This window comes from Dipodomys merriami, unplaced genomic scaffold (genome assembly GCF_024711535.1).
Source record: "Dipodomys merriami isolate MVZ:Mamm:240054 unplaced genomic scaffold, mDipMer1.0.p SCAF_200, whole genome shotgun sequence".
Lineage (NCBI taxonomy): Eukaryota > Metazoa > Chordata > Mammalia > Rodentia > Heteromyidae > Dipodomys > Dipodomys merriami.
Window position 1 is genome coordinate 860,641 of NW_027203383.1, and position 19,923 is coordinate 880,563.

A 19,923-nucleotide genomic window follows, 5' to 3' on the forward strand; every position below is an offset into this window, starting at 1 on the left:
ACTAACAACTGTCAACTCTTCATCTTAACCTTTTCCTTTCAGGAGTCAAACACTGCCTTCTTCCTCACCAACCCTTCATGTCCATTTATCATGATTAAGACATAATCTAACCCAGTCCTGAGTCTTCATGGGGGGACTGTGGGAGACCTGGAAGTGGATGTTGCTGTAGTAAATATGAAAGACTATGGCGAACTACAGAGAGCCTATCACATATATGGGTGGCTTGGCTTGGTTCTGAGCTTTTGAATCATATGCACAAATGTTATTCTACCAGATTTTTTAACTAACAGTCAACTGACACATCCAAGAATTCTTGGCTGAGAGAAAAAGAGAAGGAATGATAAGGTATAAAAAATTGGTCTCTGAAACCCACCTTCCCATCTCCCTTGTTTTATTGTTTCCAGAAAAAACCTTTGTTCCATACTAACAATTTGGAATCAGAAAACACTTTTAAGATATCTGATGTGGCCAGTATATATCGCTTACAGGTTTCAGAAATCAAATCTTTTATTTAGAAACAGAAAGGTCTTTGAAAAAATATGTATAGATATTAAATTGTGGGACCACAGTGCATAGTCCAGTTCACACAAATCTACTGTTTTAAGTTCCAATAGCTGTGTTCTGCCCCCTACAGTCATTAGTGCTGGGTTTGAACATATGCAACAGGAAGCAAAGAAGAACATGAAGAAATCTTCCACTTTATTCTTCTTACTGTGACTTATTCTTGACTTCCACAGCAACATTTACCCCAATTATTTTGCACTTAATTTTCGAGAAATCCTCAACTCTTATCAGGATTTGGATTTTTCTCTTGTTGTGATGATGTCAACATCTGGAACAGTCCACTGTTAAGAAACCAGCACAGACTAAGAAATCAGTTGATATCTAAACATGTTTTCTGAAATGCAATACAGCGAAGCTTGATACTTACCAAAAAGTACTCTCTTCCACAGAGCCACACCCTCTGGACACACATGTGAGATCCGTACTCTCTGGGTAAATATGTGTGCATCCTCCCGGACCTCGGAAACACTGAAAAGTAAATTCCTCTATTGCCTCAGTGCATGCCTGCGTCAGTTTTCTCTCCTTTCACACACTACCACATCGTGAGCAAACTAGCCTCAGCTACTCAGAAATAAGACTTCTGATGAATGAGATGCACTTCCAGATTGAGAAAACTATATGCATTCAAGGAAGGAAAATGAGCTAGAGATGTCTGGGTTTAAAACTCACTCTTTAGTTAGCATAACTGATGCAAGAAAACATAAACAATGTAATAGCACCAAGGGAAATTGCTCTGTCTCCAGTGAACCTGCATTATACCCACCAAAAAAGGATGCTTCTCTTTACAAACACATAGTATAGAGAAGCATTTTATAAACCAGTGGCTATTACAAACAACTGGATACATTGAGTTCATATATACTAAATTAATCTCTTTTTTTTGGGGGGGGGGTCTGGTCGTGGGGCCTGAACTCTGGGCCTGGGCGCTATCCCTCGGCTCTTCAGCTCAAGGCTAGCGCTCTACCACTTGAGCCACAGCGACACTTCTGGCTTTTTTCTTTTTGATTATGTGGTGCTGAGGAATCGAACCCAGGACCTCATGCATGCAAGGCAAGCACTCTACCACTGAGCCACCTTCCCAGCCCCATACTAATCTTACCGAAGAAAACACATTTGGTAAATAGCTCAGGTAAAAAGGTAAGGGAGCTCTAAAATTACAAAGTACATTTGTGTATTTTAACATCACTAATTATTTCTAAATAACTGGAGTTTAAAATTTAAATATTGAAGAACTAAGATCTTCCAATATTGAGGTAGTGAAGAAAACAAATGTGAAAAATTTCAGTAATTATCAATGAGTGACAGCTCTTTTTGTTATAAAATTGTAAACGTATAAGATTTTAAAACCAAATTAAAGATGGATAATTAGAAGACATCGACCCCAAGACACCTTTAACAATTCACTGTGACACATCATCCTCTTCTGTGTTCCTCTCACATTCCACACCAAAAGATAGGGAAAAAATCTAGTTGTGAGCACAGAAAATCAAGTTGAGAAGGAAATGCAACGTGAGCAGTGAATAGGAATAATGAAGGCAATGTCTCACCCTTCGTATGTCTGTATATATTAAAATGTGCAGTGAAATGCCACTGGACAATTAACATATACTCAAGAAAATGAGTGACAAGATTAAGGTCCTATCCAGGTTGTGGGTACTAGCTGGAGCAGAAAGGGCGAAAGAAGAGGGAGAAGAAAGGTGCATAGTGTCAAAGTACTTTATGTATATGTGTAAAATATAGCAATAAACATTTTTGAGGGTTATGGAAGGTGGAAAGGGAGATGAGGGAGAATGACAGAGCCTAAACAAGGTAAATTATTTACATATGAGGATATGTCAAAATAACTCCCCATACAGTTCATTAATGCTAATAAAAATGTGGATACAATCAGTATCTCAGTGATTAAAAGAAAGTTCATGAGGAGATACAAAAAGAAATATCTTACAGAAAAGCCCTTTCTATAAAGGATGCAATGTCCCACTATGTAAAATCATGAGGTTACCAAAACAAATGAATCTCAATACAAGGGTTTTGAAACTGCCTCCAACTATATTACTCTGCTAAGTCATTTTTACCTTCAATAAATTAGAATCATGGATAACTTTATTATTTAGGCTTAAAACAGAAAGGAGCAATTTAAAATTTCACAAAGAATATGTGTGCTTATGAAAGAATTATCTACTTGATGAAAGCGATAGCTATAATCAACTTTTTCAAGTGATTTATAAAAAGTTGAATTACTTAAGTGTTTTCTGAAAAAAAAATGTAAACTTTTCTGGAGGGAAGAGAAGCAATGCAAAGTTTGGCGATTTCTATAAGTAAATGGAAATAGGGCTGATTTTTGGGTCAGTTATTACACTTTGGCCTTTCAAACTCTTTTAAATAGTCCACTAAAACTCTAATTCTATTGAAATAATGTAATTTTAATTTATTTCACAGTTACTTGTTAAGTACCAGTATGATGCTACAGACTCTACGAAATCAGGGGGGAAAAAATGGGTCTTTACCTTTGAGTGACTTCTGCTGGTTATATACAACCAAACACTTAAGAAAAAGAAATAGTCACGTGCTTAGTGTACTCACTGTACAAGTGTGGGGACTTGGCAATCAATGGGCAGGACCTGCAGCAACCTTATGCTCTAACACTGCAAATTCTGTCATTGAAGTTGTGAAAAGACCTACAGATGGTGTAAGACAATGTAAGAGCACTGAAACTGAGCTCTAAGGTGTCCAGGCTTCACTGAGAAGAGACAATTGGCCTATGGGAAGAGGAAAAAAATAGCTAGACAAAAGGTGGGAGAGGAGATAGGAAAGCAAAAAGCCAAAGAAAGAGAGTATTCACAGAACTGAGTAGAAAAGGCCTGCAGACAGAGACCTGAAAGATCAAGCAGGGTGCCTGGAGTACAGCTGGTGCCTGGAGTATGGAGAGAGAGTGTTGGCTGAGTGAGACACACAGCTACAATGATGGATAGCCTCAGACGCATTAAGCAAGAGAAGACATGAATTGTTTTAACTCCTAAGAGATATTGTGCTGACTATAAAGTTGGAACTGAACGTAAAGGAAGGAGGATGGTATGGAAGCAAAGCAGAAGATGAGGCTATCTGGGAAAGCTATTTACCTGACCAACCTTCACACAGCTTAGACTAGAATGGAGGCAGTGCAGTTAGACAGGAATAGGAGGACTCAAAGATATTGAAGATAACATAAGTGAATGAATAACAAAAGAACCAGTGGTATCAAGGGTGGCCCCCAACTCTGGCTTGGCTTGTGTGCACATCAGGGTAAGACACTGGAGCAAGCCTGGGAGTTGGGGAAGTCCCTATGAACTCAGTTTTGTACCTGTTAACTCTAAGATCCCTTTGAGACATGTGAGTAGAGATGACAAGCAGAAAACTATATATATAGTTCTGATACTTTGGAAAGCTCTATAAGTGAGATTATGCAGATGACAGTTAAAGGCATAAGCACAGGGGATTATCACTATTGCAAACACAAATTCACAACACTGTATCAACCTTTCCTTTCTTTTTTTAATATATATTTTTATTGTAAAGATACTGTACAGAGGGGTTACAGTTACATGAGCAAGGTAATGAGTCCATTTCCTATCGAGCATTGTTACCCCCTCCTTTTATTCCCCCTACCATCCCTTTCCTCCCCCCTTGCCCCCCACCCCCACCCACCTCACCCCACCCCACCCCCGCCAACTACACACACACACACACCACTAAAGTTATAAAATTGGTTTTCAACATAGTGTCTTGTACATCTCATTGTTACCTTGGGTCATCCTGTATCCTTATTTCAGCATTTTGTTATTTCCCTTCCCCTCTCCAAATTAGAAAAATGTATAAAGATGCAGGACACCGGAATCAAATATAGTGCTCTACCACTTGAGCCACAGTGCCACTTCCGTTTTCTGGTGATTAATCAGGGAGATAAGAGTCCCATGGACTTTCCTGCCCAGGCTGGCTTCAAACCTAGATCCTCAGATCTCAGTCTCCTTGTGCAGCTAGGATTATAGGCATGAGACATCATTACACCCAGCTCAACCTTTCTTCTTTTTTTTTAACCACTACTCTGTGTTATTTGTCTCTCATTTATTTTCCTTTTTGATTCCAGTTCTTTCATTCAGCTTTTTCCATCTTCTGTTAGTTTAGAAGTTATGTGCCCTTTTACTTTTCTTTCTGTTAGTGACAACAAAGACATGGTATCACTATACCATCTCAAAACCACTGGATTCTCTCTTTTTTCTCCACTCAGTTTTGTTTTGATTTGGATAATTTCTCTCTTCATGATCACTGATCTTTCCATATGTGTCCTTTCCATACGTGTCCAAACTTTTAATAACCCATTAAATAAATGCTTTATCTTTACTATCACCCTTCTTATTTCTAGAATTTCCATTTGACTAAGTTATAGTACAGCTCTCTGTTGAAATGACCTATATAGCTATGCATTTCAATTCTTCCATGAGACCTTCAACTTATTAATCAGTTCTTTTAAATTATTTAACATGTCCTGTGTCTTCTGATATTAGATGTCTTGCTTTATGCAAAACCTATGTCTAGAAATTTTTATTGAATGCTAGATGTTCAATGAAGATGGATGTAACACTACGCTCTGAAACAGACATGTATCCTTTGTGAGGCTTGCTGTATTGCAAGCTGAACAAGCCTAAGTCAGTAGTTTGTCTGGGTTTGAGTTTCTTTGCTGGTACGGTCATCTTTAGGGAAAAACAGATCTCAAATTCCTCCACCAGTGGGCAACTGTTACTTTGTGCAGCCTGAGGAAGGTCAGAGGATTTTCCTCAGTTCCTACTCTACTCTTGGCTTCCACATTCATAGCTTCCCTAATAAAATACTGCTGCCCGTTACTACATGCTAGGGCTGATGGTGGAAGTAAGGAATTCTTGGTTATCTTGGATCAACTTCACCTAAAATAAAGCAAGACCACTAAGTTCAGGCCTTTTTCACTGGTCCTACCCTATGATCTTTCATCCTGGGGACGGTGAGGTCTTCAACAAGGTCGTTTCTTCCTCTCACCCATTGGCAATAGACTCAGCTTCATATCTGTGCAGGTCTTGGGCCCAACATCATTACCTTCCTTTGCCTTTTTTTTTATGGGGGCACATCTGATGGCATTTAGTTCCCACCCATAAATAATCCAGGATAATCTCCTTATCATCCAACCCTTAGTTTAACCACATTCTGAAAAGACCCCGATTTCCAAATAAGGTAATATTTGTAATGTATGGGGACCACAGCCTGTGGAAGTAGGACTGGGGAGAAGAAAACAGTATTCTGACTATCTCACCACTTGAGTAATTTTCATGCAAGCAGCTAAATTATGACTGATTTTTTATTTATTTATTTTTGTCCGCCATGGAGCTTGAACTCTGGGTGCTGTCGCTCAGCTCTTCAGCTCAAGCCAAGTGCTCTACCTACTTGAGCCACAGAACCATTTCCGGTTTTCTGGAGGTTTATTGGAGATAAGAGTCTCACGGACTTTTCCTGCCCGGGCCGGCTTTGAACCATGATCCTCAGATCTCAGCCTCCTGAGTAGCTAGGATTACAGGTTTGAGACACCGGCGCCTGGCATAACTGATACTTTTAAAAGATGTCTCTGAGTAGTTAGCTCTAAGAGGCAAAGCAGAAGCAGTAGGTTCAGCATGCAGCTGTTGTAGCATCCAGATCAGATGACTAAGGTTTGAGGAGTAAAATTTCACATTAGAGATCTGCTGCAATCATGAACAGATAGTGGAAGAGTTGAATACTAGTTAAGAGGGAAAACTCAGGAATCAGGCTTCCTGGTAAAGGTTCATTATATCGCTTGCTAGAGTGGTGACTTGTCAAGTTATTTAAGTTGTTCCCTCCTCTGGGAATGTCTGTTATAAAGCTACTGTCAGGATTCAGATATAATAATGTGTAAAATGGTTGATAAGAGTATAGTGTCTGACACATGTAAGACCGCAATAACTATTTACCACAGTTTTACTATGTGTGCCTGGCATTGTACATTTTCCATATAATTTTATGACCTATATTTTTAGTAAGGGAAACAACGAATTGTATTTAATAATTCCACAGGTAGAAACTTTTTTCTGTACTAAAATATAAAGGAGTTTCCTATGCTATTAGTGTAATTATAACCATTTTAAATTTAAAGGACTGTGGTATTTTAGAAATGTATCTTGCCAATCAAATTGTTTTACATCGGCATAATAGAAGTTCAAATCAAATATTAAACTCTGCATCTAATATTTCAATTTAATATATTATGAAGAAAGAAAACTTGATTAAATAAGGACCCAAGGAAAAAATCTTTTTCAAAAGTGTCCTAGAGTTAAATCATAAAACATGAATTATAATTACTATATTTTAGACTATTTAAATTGTAGATCAAGAGGCCCTGAGTTCAAAATCAGTACTGTATGACAACAAAAAAACCCACAAAACTCCTTTCCAAATTCTTAAATTTAACCTTGAGGTGAGTGATCTAATTGTACAACCGCTTTGTAAATAATTTAAGAAACAATGTAAATAAAATAGAATTACTTCAATTCTCATCCTCATGCTGTTCCTGCCATTTTTTATCTTAAATTCTTTCATTCCTAAAACCAGCAAAAACAGTCACCTATTTTTTAAAAGTCATTTTACAGTTAGTACATTGTAGCAAGGATGAAATACAAATGCAATAAAACAAACCCATCTATGGTAAAACTTATGCCTAAGCAGAATCTCTGACATCACCTCATCTCTGGATCTTTAGGATGACAGAATGACGGGTAGGGGGTGAGCTCTCCAAGATGCTTACAAGTGCAGGTATAAGGACAGGAAAGCCACTGGGAATAATTTGTTACATGATATATCTGCAGTTCATATCTCTAAATCCTTTCAGAGTAAACTGTTTTAAGAAGATCAGTATTTGTATGTATTCAAATGATTTCTCCCATCACCTAAGATACTAAAACCAGCAAAAAAAAAAATGTGGTTCTTAAGTCAGAAATCTGGAGGCAAATCTAATCCATTATAAAGTTCCATTCACTGTGTTCCTACAGATGTACCTCAGAGGTGCCACCACTCTTCTTAATCTTAATCTAGGCTGCCATCAACTGTCAGAAGGACTGGTGTACAAGGCCTAACTGGGCCACTCCAACTCCCTCTCAACACACTAACCAAAATGACCTCCATAAAACGTAAGTGGGATTAAGTCACTCACTTGTGCTAGTCTTCAAAGGTGAAATTTCCTCACTCCTCAGAATAAAAACCAAGGTTTGCATGCTCCATCAAAGACATTTCTCTGACTTTTCAACTCACACCCCACTCTGCCCCAGAAGATCTTAACCACACCTGCCTCTCTCTGTTCCTCTATGTTCCACTTTACCTTAGCCAGATGCTGGTGGTTCATGCCTGTAATCCTAGCAAATCAGGAGCTTGAGATCTGAGGATCACAATTCAAAGCCACTCTATGCAGAAAAGTCTGTCAGATGCTTATCTCTAACCACCATAAAGCCAAGAAAAACTGTAACTCAAGTAGTCAAACATCAGCTTTGAGCCAGAAAGTGAAGCAAGAACATGAGGCTCTGAGTTTAGCCCAGTAAGTACAAAAAAGAAAGATATATTAGAGATCAGAACATATATTAAAGATCTTTTGAAGGTCACTCTCATCTTTGATTTTTTTATTTTGGTTGTACTCAACTTTGGACATTTAATATGCAAAACCTGAATTTAATACACTTACTTATATTAATTCTATAGCCAAAAAGACCTACACACTTGTTCCTTTCTACTACTGTTTATCTGACGCTTCTGATGTCATGTTAACAAACTTAGGTAAGCTAATATTGCTGAAATTGAATATTAAAATGACACTGGTCTGTGTAGGCTTACTCTTTTTGAAATTATGGCATAATTCTGGGGGGCAAAACAGATATAAAAGTCTTGATTCACTTGTGAATCACATGCAATGCCAAAATAACTATAATCATCACTGGAGCCAGTAAGAAATGAACACTGCCTGAACAGAAATGTAAACATCTTATAAAAATGTCATAGTATATCTAATCTAAACAACAGCTAAAAGCATGGTCTATAAACCCAAAAGTAAACCCAAGGACATATTAATAATTACAGTACTTAAACATATACAAATGATTAAAAGTTGAGAAAAACATTACTACCAAATGGAAAGCCAAGGCAAAGTTACTAAAGTTAGTAAATACTATTAGAAAATACTACCTCTATTAATATGTAACCTCTCTGACCCCTATTAGTATGTAAGCTCCTGGAGGACACAGAAACAGCTGTCTGTTTTAAGGGAGTTCTTGTGAAGTGACCACTGCATAAAAGTGAAAATAAATAATATGAATTATTAAACATTTAACATAATGCATTATTGATTAATAATGTTAACTAGAATAATATTAAGAAAGAATGTGATAATAGATAAAACACATTGAAAACAGGAATACTAATTCTGAAAGAATTTAGAAAACAATAAAATAAATGTGAAACTAAAATTGTGGTATGTATAATTAAATCTTTATTGGTGATTTTTTTAGAAATCACCACAGGACATTTATAAAGAGGATCAGTTAAAAATATATTACCATTGTGGTAGAAATACAGATTAATGGATTCATATAGATGTTAGTTAACAGAAGATCAAGTAATATTCTCTGGCTTTTTAAGAAAAATTAAGATGAACTAATTTTAAGAAAATAACTACAGAAATCTTTACAACTAATTTCTCTAAATATTTGTCACTCAAGATGCACATAGTAATACTGCCCCCAAAGCAATTATTAGGTACAAAAGATCAGCCATCAAAGCTCTAAATTTTCTCAACAATAACAACATACTACTGGAAGGAAATGGAAAAAACATTTAATACAACTTACTCTGACTTTTGGCAAGACTCTCCGAAGTGTTTCAGTGGGATTCTGTCGCATCAAAACTGGAAGATTTGCAATCACACTTGTTCCTTGGATATCTTGACCAGCACTTACAAAGAAAATACAAATTTTAAATTTGTAACTATAAGCAGAATTCGTGGCTTATGATTATAAAAAGAATGGATTAATTTGAAAACAACAACCTTTTATGACTTCCTAATAAGTGTTTGACGTATCATTGAGATATAAAAATAAAACTAAGAATAAAATTTTATTGAATAAACCTTTAGAATTTATGAAGATATTAATTATGGTTGTGCTAAAGTGAGTCTCTATATGCATGTCCAAAATCGTAAAGTCTTGAGACTATTTTTAAAGACTTGTAACTTCTAGCTCATTTTTCCCTGTGATCTGTCACTTTGCTACACTTTATGAAAAATTTTATTATGTTAAAGTAATAGGCATTGCAACAACAGGGCTAGCAATAAAATCAACTAGACAAATCATATAAGTCCTTTATTAGTACAGTGAAATTTCTTATTCTTCTAGGCTGGCTTCATGAATTGCCAGAAATTTTGTAAAAATGCACTCAATATTCTTACAAGTCAGTAGGACATTTATACAATGCCTCTTTGACATACATTTAACAAGATGTTACCAAAATAAAATCTGTGTTGTCAGATGGCCTAAATACCTTAACAAAATACTTGAAAAACTTGATTCTTCTGAAAATCTATTTCCATAATAAACTACAAAAAATTGTTTTTGAAATATAACCTAAGTAACTTAGGTTTACCAAGTAATTTTTATTTTTATTTTATTCTTTTTTTAAAAAATTGTATAATATCATCTTTAAGTAGTTGTACAAAACTGCTTCAATTCAACATATCAGCATCTTGATCACAGTCACCCTTTCTGTCATTACCCCCTCATTTCCCCCAACCTCACTCATCCTTCCTTTCATTACTGGATCCATTTTCATATATGTACACAGAATACTATGACTGTATCTGCCCACCTTCCTCTCTCCATTTACCTATCCCTCCTTCACCTTGACCTACACCCTGACAAAACTTGTTCCAGCTTCCTGGTATTCATTTTGCTAAACTATAAGTTAGGTTCAAAGGCGTTATATCATTGGAATGCTCCCCTGTGCATGTCAAACTTATCAAAGTTTAAACCATTTGTGTAATAAAAATAACCTGGAAAAGAATGAAAAGACAAGTCACAGGCTAAGAGAAAATAATTTCCAAGTACATGTTTGACAAAGGTCTAGCATCTACATTACATAAAGAACTCTTATAAGTCAACAGTAATAAGGCTGGGTGTGTAGCTCAGTGATAAAGTGCTTGTTTATCATGGACTCTGGTTTCAATCTAGAAGCCCTTCACCCCAGAGAGTATGGGATGAAAATAGTAATAAAATACATAAGATGACTAGAAAACCAGTAAGAGATACAAAAAGATAGGCTAGCATCTTTGGTAAGGATGCTCTACAGACTGAAAGTCAGCATAGCAAAAAGTGCTCAGTAAAATGATCCATTAGACAAAGATAACATACCACCACAATGAGGTACTTGTTAGAATAGCTACAAGTAATAACAATGTGAAATGCAAATAAATGAGACTACTCATCCACTGCTGGAGGGAAGAATGTAAGCCAGTACAGTCACTTAGGGAAACACTTCAATAGCTTTAATAACATACATACTATATATGCATATATATATATATACACATATATATATGAGATGTATAACATATATGTATATATATTAAAGGAGATATATAATGTATGTGTATATATACACATGTATGTGTACATATACACACAAATATATACACACATACATTATACACCTCCTTTAATCTGTGAATGCTTAAATATCCATAGCAGAGTGTTCCTCAGCAGTAAAGAACAAACTATTAATGTGTTTAACAACCTGAATGCATCTCCAAAAACTTATGCTGAATTTTAAAAATGCTGACAAAGTCAATAAAGCCAATAATTAGATGAATTCAAATCTAGCCAAAATAAGATATTGTTTCACAGCCACTAGGATGATTAAATTAAAAACTGAACATACAATGTTGGTGGGGAAAGGAGGAACTGGAACTCAGATACTATTGGTAGATGATAGTATAAAACACCTCAGAAAACTTTGACAATATGTTAAAAGGCTACACATATACTTACCAAACAACTCAGATATCCAGTCTCATTTACACAAGGAAAATAAAAGCATATATTCACCCAAACACCTGAACACAAATGTTTACTAGCAAGTAAATCCAATTGTGATCTGTGTGTACAATGGAATACCAGTAGCAATTTTTTTTTTGGGGGGGGTCCAGTCGTGGGGCCTGAACTCTGGGCCTGGGCACTGGCCCTCAGCTCTTCAGCTCAAGGCTAGCACTCTACCACATGAGCCACAGCGCCACTTCTGGCTTTTTTCTTTTTGCTTATGTGGTGCTGAGGAATCGAACCCAGGGCCTCAGGCATGCAAGGCAAGCACTCTACCACTGAGCCACCTTCCCAGCCCCACCAGTAGCAAATTTTTAAATGAACCACTGATACATTCAAAAGTATGGACATATTTCAAAGCAAGTATGATGAGTGAAAGAAGTCATAGTACTTTGGACATGAAACTCAGCAGGATCACAGTTTGAAGCTAGCCTTAGGAGGGGGAAATATTAGTGAACCCCTAAAGGTCAAGAAATAATCTGGCTGTGGTGACACACACCTAGCTATGCATGAAGAATAAGTAGGAGGATCATGATCTGAAGCCAGACCCAGGAAAAAAACACAGCTCCTATCTGAAAAAATAACCTAGATCAAAAAGGGCAGGAGGCATGGCTTAAGTGGCAGAGTACCTGTCCAGCAAGCACAAGAAGATCCTGAAATTCAAGGATCAGAAAAAGAGAAAAAGTGTGTGAGAGAGAGAAAATGTAAAGAGAATACACACTATCATATGACTCATTTGTGTAAAATTACAGAAATTGCAAACTGAACTACAGTGGCAGAAAGCAGCCAAGTTGTTGCTTAGCAATGAGTAAAGGAGAATGAAGGCTGGATTATGAAAGGGGCATAAGGCAACTTCAATCTATGATCATGATCATGGTGAAGGTTTCCAAGGTACATATATGTGTACATCTGTGTGTGTAGACATGCAAATGACAAAAACTGGAAACACATACATATATATATATACACATATACGCAGCACACGTATATACATATACATACATACATGCATACGTATATACAAGCTTGGTTCAAAACCCAACAAACTGTACATCTTTAAAACATATAGTTCACTGTATATCAATAATACCACAAAAGTTTGTTCAGAATGCAGTATATAAACACAAAAGAACAAAGGGCACCTAGAGAAATAACAGCTATGAACAACACATCATGTTTGAAATTTCTTGAATCTTCCATAAAAAGATAAATAAGGAGAGTTAAACAAGAATTAAAAACACACATGCAACATCTACACTGTGAGTGCTAAGATTTCCCACACAAACTAAAAATAAATGCCTAGATGGACAATAGCCAAAACTACACATAGTTTTGTATCCTCCCACAGCTGATGGGTTCAACGAGTACCAACTCTCAAAACTTCCAGAACAAAGGCCCACATGGAGAAAAAAGGCTCTGGAAAACTGAATCTGAACTACAGCACAGGAATAGAGCACAAAAATAAAACCAAAAACAAGGCCCATGTCACAGTGTGGGAGAACAGAACTAAGGAACTTCAGAAGGGAAGGCACCCTATTTTGAACACTATAGAAACAACCAAGAAGGGTCTCTAAAAATAGAAAGCTGTCCTGAAACATACCTTCTTCCTAAATTTAAAGATCATGATCCAATTTTTTATTTTTTATTTTTTATTTTTATTTTTTGGTCATGGGGCTTGAACTCTGGGCCTGGGCACTGTCCCTCAGCTCTTCAGCTCAAGGCAAGCCCTCTACCACTTGAGCCACAGCACCACTTCCAGTTTTCTGAGTGGTTTATTGGAGATAAGAGTCTCACTGACTTTGCTGCCTGGGCTGGCTTTGAACCATGATCCTCAGATCTCAGCATCCTCAGTAGCTAGGATTACAGGCATGAGCCACCAGCACCCAGCTATGATCCAATTTTTAAGGAAAGAAAATAAGGAGCAGACTAATATTCTGAATAACTACGAAAGACAGACATGCCCACAACCACTAACAATAACCTACTATTTCTCTCCAAAAATTTAAGAAAATTTGTCTCTAAAAAAAAATAAAATGCATGAGATATGAAAAGGATCACAGTAACCTTAAGTATGAAAATTCAAACGAGGTGATAATTCAGTAGAAAATTAGAAAATGACTAAACCAGAAAAGACAATGAATACAATAGATAATTCCTCAAAAGAAATAATAAGTAAAAAGGAATTTTAAAACATAAAACTTTTAAAGGATTTGAAAGTGATCAAGATTTGTATGAAAGCAATATCTAAGATAGGCAAAGAACCAATATAGTTAGTTAGAAAAGTAGTTTAAAGAAGAAAACCAAAGGAAAGGATTTTTCTAAATTAAAAAAAAAAGTACTGCCAGGTGCTGGTGGCTCACACCTGTAATCTTAGCTAGAAGGCTGAGATCTGATGATTGAAGCCAGCCTGGGCTAGAAAGTCCATAAGAGTCTTATCTTCAATTAACCATTGAAAAACCAGAAACCAGAAGGGAAGCTGTGACTCAAGTGGCAGAGAACTTACCTTGAGTAGAAAAGCTAAAGAACACATCTAGGCCCTGAGTTCAAATCCCACAGTACAGGCACACAAAAAAAAAGAATACAAATTTTAATCCTCATAATTTCTACCAGACACCAAAACTACAATACTATAATCAGTTACTATCTGGCCATTCAGCCATTCTCTTTCCCAAAAAGAGAAAGAAAGAGGGTTTGCAGTGGGTATGTGGTGGCATTATTAGAAGGGGAAGCAACTATGCCTGCTGGTTTTCAGCTGGGAACAAGCAGCTCCTCCTCTTCCTTTTCCTCCTTCTCCTCACCCCCACCAGGGGAAGAACACTAGGAAAGTGCTTCTCACTTCAGCATGCATCAGCATCACCTCAGAGCTCTTTTTAAATGGAGCCCAATCCCAGACACACTGTTTCAGGGGGTCTGAGTGAGGCTGAGGTGTGAGAGACTGGTTTCTCACAAGTGCCCAAGTGATAGTGAGGCTGCTGGTCTGGGGATCTTCAGTACATGGGCAGTCAGCAAATCAGTACTTACAAACTCATTTGCTGAATGGCAACCCCTTTACACAACTGTTTAAAGATAATTTAAAGTTTTTTAAAGAAAAAGGGAGGGGAGGAGAGGGCAGTTAGGCCTCCCCAGCTAGGTGGAAGGTGGCAGCCAATCTGGCTCCAACATAAAGAGAATGACTCAACAAGAAGCAAAGATCCTGGGCAAGAAGGAGGTGACTCAACAAAAAGCCTGTGGAAGATGAGAGAATCAATTTCAAGACTCCTCATATCAACCCCTGGACCAAGTGGACCACCAGTACATGCTAAGGGGGGAGGGAGCAAAGGACCCAGGACAGAGACAGCAGACACCTGCCTCCGGGACCCTTGCTTGTATAAAGAGTCCCTTTCATTGTTTTGTTTGCTGTTCCTTTCAGTTTCAAATAAACCTACTGTCTGCTTCAACACTTTTCCTGTCTTTTAGAATAAGCTCGAGCCCTAGACAATATCTGAGGAAGAAAGGAGAGGCTATAAAATCATCACAATTTTTTGGATTTCGTGAGTGGAAGGAGCCAGCCACTTATGGAGCAGTCTACTCAAGTGAGGCGGGCCATCTGATAATGGACTGCAGGCTCTTCTTCATAATAATGAATCAAGAAAAATAATGTAGCAAGAAAAGGGAGGTAGAATGACCTGTAGTCTACTTAAATGCACATTTTAGGGAAGTGTGATGAAATACCTGGAAGGGAAGGAAGCACTGAGAAGAGTAGATCCAGCTGTGCAATGAAGTAGAATACTGAGAAGAGTAGAGGCTGACCATGAAATAGAGTACTAAGAGTAGACCCAGCAATAAAGTGGAGTAGTGAACTCCCATGCTGGAAATTTCTCAGGGCTGTGAGCACACTGTAACCTCAGCTGACTTTGGTCACAGCACAAATAAATCAAGTATGCAGGCAAGTATAGATCTAGTCTACCATAACTAAATGGAGGGAACCTAACTATGATTGACTAAAAGAAGCAAGTATAAATTTTACTTTATTGCTATTTGATTGTGGTATATGCAATTTCTAAATAGATATTTGATCAATGTTGTACTTTTGAAACAAATTAAGCTTCTAAGACTTCAAAATCTACAAATTTCAATTGGAAAACCAGGCACAAGAAACCTTCATCATGGCTGTATCTTGAGCTTCATATTTTCCCCCACTGCACTGTTTTCTGGTATGTACTCCTTTTATGGAATACTCAGAAATGCAAAGACACAAATTCACTCAGCAAACCACTCCTCCAAAATAGAAAAGAACTAGGCTAATCATCTAAGTTGTACACTAGTGGCTAAAAGGGGAAGAGGAGACAAATTATGAGTAGTTAAGTAAAATGGATTTAGGACAGCTATCTTTTAAATTCTAAATTAATTTTACTAATTATTTAATTCTCATTGGGAGATACACCTATTTTATAGAGATATTTATAGAAATGCATTAAACCAATGCAAACAAATCAGTGAGTTCAAGCTTTGCTATAATGAAGTCTGGAAGTATTTATTGTTGCAAATTCTGTTGGCATAATGGTAAACATTCAGGTAAATAACTGATAGCTAGTTTGTTTTTAACTCTAATCCAAGACTGTTTAGTTGAAATTTTACATCCTCATTCCTAGCACACAGTAAAAGCTTCGTATATTACTTACTGATTTGCCTCTATTTTGCATCACCAACTACCTGTACTGTCAAAGACTGGGTCTTATTACCTGAAAACACTCTATGTCTAAAATCTTAAAACTTTGTACTCTCCTTTGTTGGGCATGAACTCATCTTTCCAGTTTTCTATTGTCAAAGAAGTCCAGTTTTCACCTTTACCACATTTCTAACTCACATTTCTCCCAGTTTTAATTTCTTCTTCACTAATCTTAAGCTCACTATTACTTCAGACTTAACCAATAATCTTATTTCTTCCACTCTCCTAATAACAAGGTAAAAATACTACTGAATACATTATATGCTAGGCATTATGCTAGTAAATGCCTTACTGGCATTCACCTTGCTTAATTCTCACAATAATCATACAAAATGAGTAGATACTATTATTGCCACCATTTTATCTTATAAATGTAAAGATACTTTCTCAACTTATCCATCCCTTTACAACTCCAAAACCCATGCTGCAAGCCATGGCACTATGTGGCTTCCCTTTCAAACTATACTTCCAGCTAATATCACCAATATCAAACCTATCCATCCACTTTTTCTACCCCACTCCTGCTCAGAAGCTATGCAGCACTACTGGAAAGAAAGAAAAAACTTGTATGATTAATTATACTGGCTAATGCTTTTTTTTTTTTTTTTTTTTTTTCCGGTCGTGGGGCTTGAACTCTGGGCCTGGGCGCTGTCCCTCAGCTCTTCAGCTCAAGGTGAGCGCTCTACCACTTGAGCTACAGCACCACTTCCGGTTTTCTGGTGGTTTATTGGAGATAGGAGTCTCACGGTCTTTCCTGCCCGGGCTGGCTTTGAACCGGGATCCTCAGATCTCAGCCTCCTGAGTAGCTAGGATTACAGGCGTGAGCCACCAGCGCCCGGCTGGCTAATGCTTTTAGAAACATAAGGTTATTAACAAAAGTTGGTCATGACCAGGCAAAAGCTGCACTGGCCATCTGCCTTGGTAAACTCCAGAGGACCCCACCCATCTGGACCCCATCCCTCTGGTGACAACTATCACTAGGATGCAGAAGGAGCATCTCCCAAGTGACTCGGCACAAGGTTGGTGATGGGTCTCATGGGAGGTTTCTGATTGGTGTTCATGGAGGCTTGCAACTGATAGAATTAGAGTTATTCATATGCAAGGTTGTACCATTTCTACTGTCCTTCTCCTGGCTTTTTCACTGTGTTCAGATTAGTCCTAGAGGTTCCTCTGCCCTTCCCCTCACTTACTGCAACATTAGACCTCAATGAAGGTTTCCCCCAGATTGTCAGAGGCTTATGATTTTTATCAAGCTAAGCTGAGTGGCAATCAGCAAGAACAAGTGAAACCTGGAATCCAGACCCAGGGCCCTGGGCAGGACAGGTGGAAGACCGCTGAAGAATGACTCCTAGTACCTAAGACGCTGCCATTCCTACGCCATAAGCCCTCCACTCACTCAACAACTAGGAGGTAGCTGAAGAGTGTTACGTAAACAGAACAGAAACAGGGCTGAGACAACATAGGACTTCTGAAGGTGGAAAACTGAAAAGTGGAGACAGCCCCAGTTGCTAGGTGAGCTCCAGAGGACCATCAAGGGTTAAGATGCCTAAAGCTCAGAAATTCTAACAGTAAAAGATATCAAGAGTTAAGGATACTGACTCAGGAGCAACTAGCAAGCAGCAGTTGCAATAAGCTGAATACCTGGAGCTATATGTGACTGGAGCCATAACCTCTAATTTTCAGAGCCATCAGCCTCTGGTACTAAAGGGCTCAGGGATGTCAACCTCAAGAGAGCTAATCCTTCCCCATTCATGATTTCCATCCAATAGGTTAAAAGGACCTTCAGACATCCATTTTGTGTCACTAGAGATGAAACAGGTAGAGTTAGAAAGCTAATACAACTGACTCCTTCATGTAGCCACACTGGAGAAAACAAATGTGGAACTTATTTAAGGTCAGCCAACTGTCACAATATCTCTACAAAGCAGGAATCTGATTTTTAGAGAAACACAAATAACTATTCATATAAATTAATTTCGCACATGTACATTTTCTTCTTTAAGAGAAAGTCTGCAGTCATTATAGCTAATATCCATTATGTGAAAAATGAACTAGGTAAGTTAAGTGTAGGGATGGGAGGGAGAAAATGAGGGAGAATTATAGAAGGGATGAAACTGATTAAGAAGTATTACACTCGGGCTGGGAAGATGGCTCAGTGGTAGAGCGCTTGCCTTGCATGCCTGAGGCCCTGGGTTCGATTCCTCAGCACCACATAAGCAAAAAGAAAAAAGCCGGAAGTGGCGCTGTGGCTCAAGTGGCTGTGGCTCAGCCTTGAGCTGAAGAGCTGAGGGGCAGCGCCCAGGCCCAGAGTTTTTTCAGGCCCCACGACTGGCTTGTGGAATTGTAATCCCTTTGTATAACTACTTAATAATAAGATATGATCAATTTTATCCTTGATATCTTATACTAAAATAAGTATTTTTGAAATGCCCATCATTTTCTTTACAAGTTCTCTATCAAAAAACAAAATCACAGCCAGGCACTGGTGGATCATACCTATAATCCTAGCAATTTGGGAGGCTGAGATCTGAAGACTGTTGTTCAAAGCCAGCCTAGGCAAGAAACTACAAAGTACGTGTGATTCTTATCTCCAATTAGCTACTAAGAAGCTGGAAGTGGAGTGATGGATCAATGGCAGAATACTAGCCTTGAGCAAAAGAAGCTCAGAGACAGTGCCCAGAACCTGAGTTCAAGTTCCAAGACTGGAATGTGTGTGCACACGCACATGCGTGTACACACACACACACACACAGAGAGAGAGATTTATTGATATAATTGTTAAATTAAAATTGCACATTTTCAGCCAGGCTCCAGTGGCTCATGCCTGTAATCCTAGCTACTCAAGAGGCTAAGACCTGAGGATAATGGTTTGAAGCCAGCCCAGGCAGGAAAGTCTGTGAGACTCTTATCTTCATTAAATCACAGAAAAAGCCAGAAGTAGTGCTGTGGCTCAAGTGGTAGAGTGCTGGCCTTGAGCAAAGGGAGCTCAGGGACAGTGCCTAGGCCCAAAGTTCAAGCCTAAGGACCAGCAAAAAATAATTTTTTGTTTAAAAACCACACATATTGAAGATGTACAATATGTCATGTGTTTTACCCTTTTTATCATAAACTAACAAATTATAATTGCATCTATTTATGAGTACAAAGTGATTGTGAATCTATGTCCCTAAATGTCAATGTTTTAACATACAGTGATTAAGAAAACCAAGCTAGCTGGGCACCGGTGGCTCATGCTTGTAATCCCAGCTACTCAGGAGGCTGAGATTTGAGAGGCTCTTGGTTCAAAGCCAGCTGGGGCAGAAAAGTCCATGAGACTCTTACCTCCAATAAAAACCATTAGAAAACCAGAAGTGGCGCTGTGGCTCAAGTGGTAGAGCTCGCCTTGAGCTGAAGAACACAGGGACAGCGCCCAGGCCCCAAGTTCAAAAAAAACAAAAAACAAGAAAGAAAGAAAACCAAGCTAATTCTCATAGCCACTACCTCACACACTTTCTGTTTTGAGAACGTAGT

At 38.0% G+C, this 19,923-nt stretch overlaps 1 protein-coding gene across 4 annotated transcripts in view; it reads right to left on the reverse strand.

Annotated features, from left to right (window-relative positions):
• The window catches only part of LOC138833106 (serine/threonine-protein phosphatase 4 regulatory subunit 4), a 74,653-nt gene that overhangs the window by 37,265 nt on the left and 17,465 nt on the right, over window positions 1–19,923 (reverse strand). For all 4 annotated transcript variants that reach the window (XM_070031435.1, XM_070031433.1, XM_070031436.1 and 1 more), the window contains exon 3: window positions 9,468–9,570. In XM_070031435.1, the coding sequence (XP_069887536.1) occupies window positions 9,468–9,570 (103 nt within the window). The remainder of the gene's footprint in view (window positions 1–9,467; window positions 9,571–19,923) is intronic.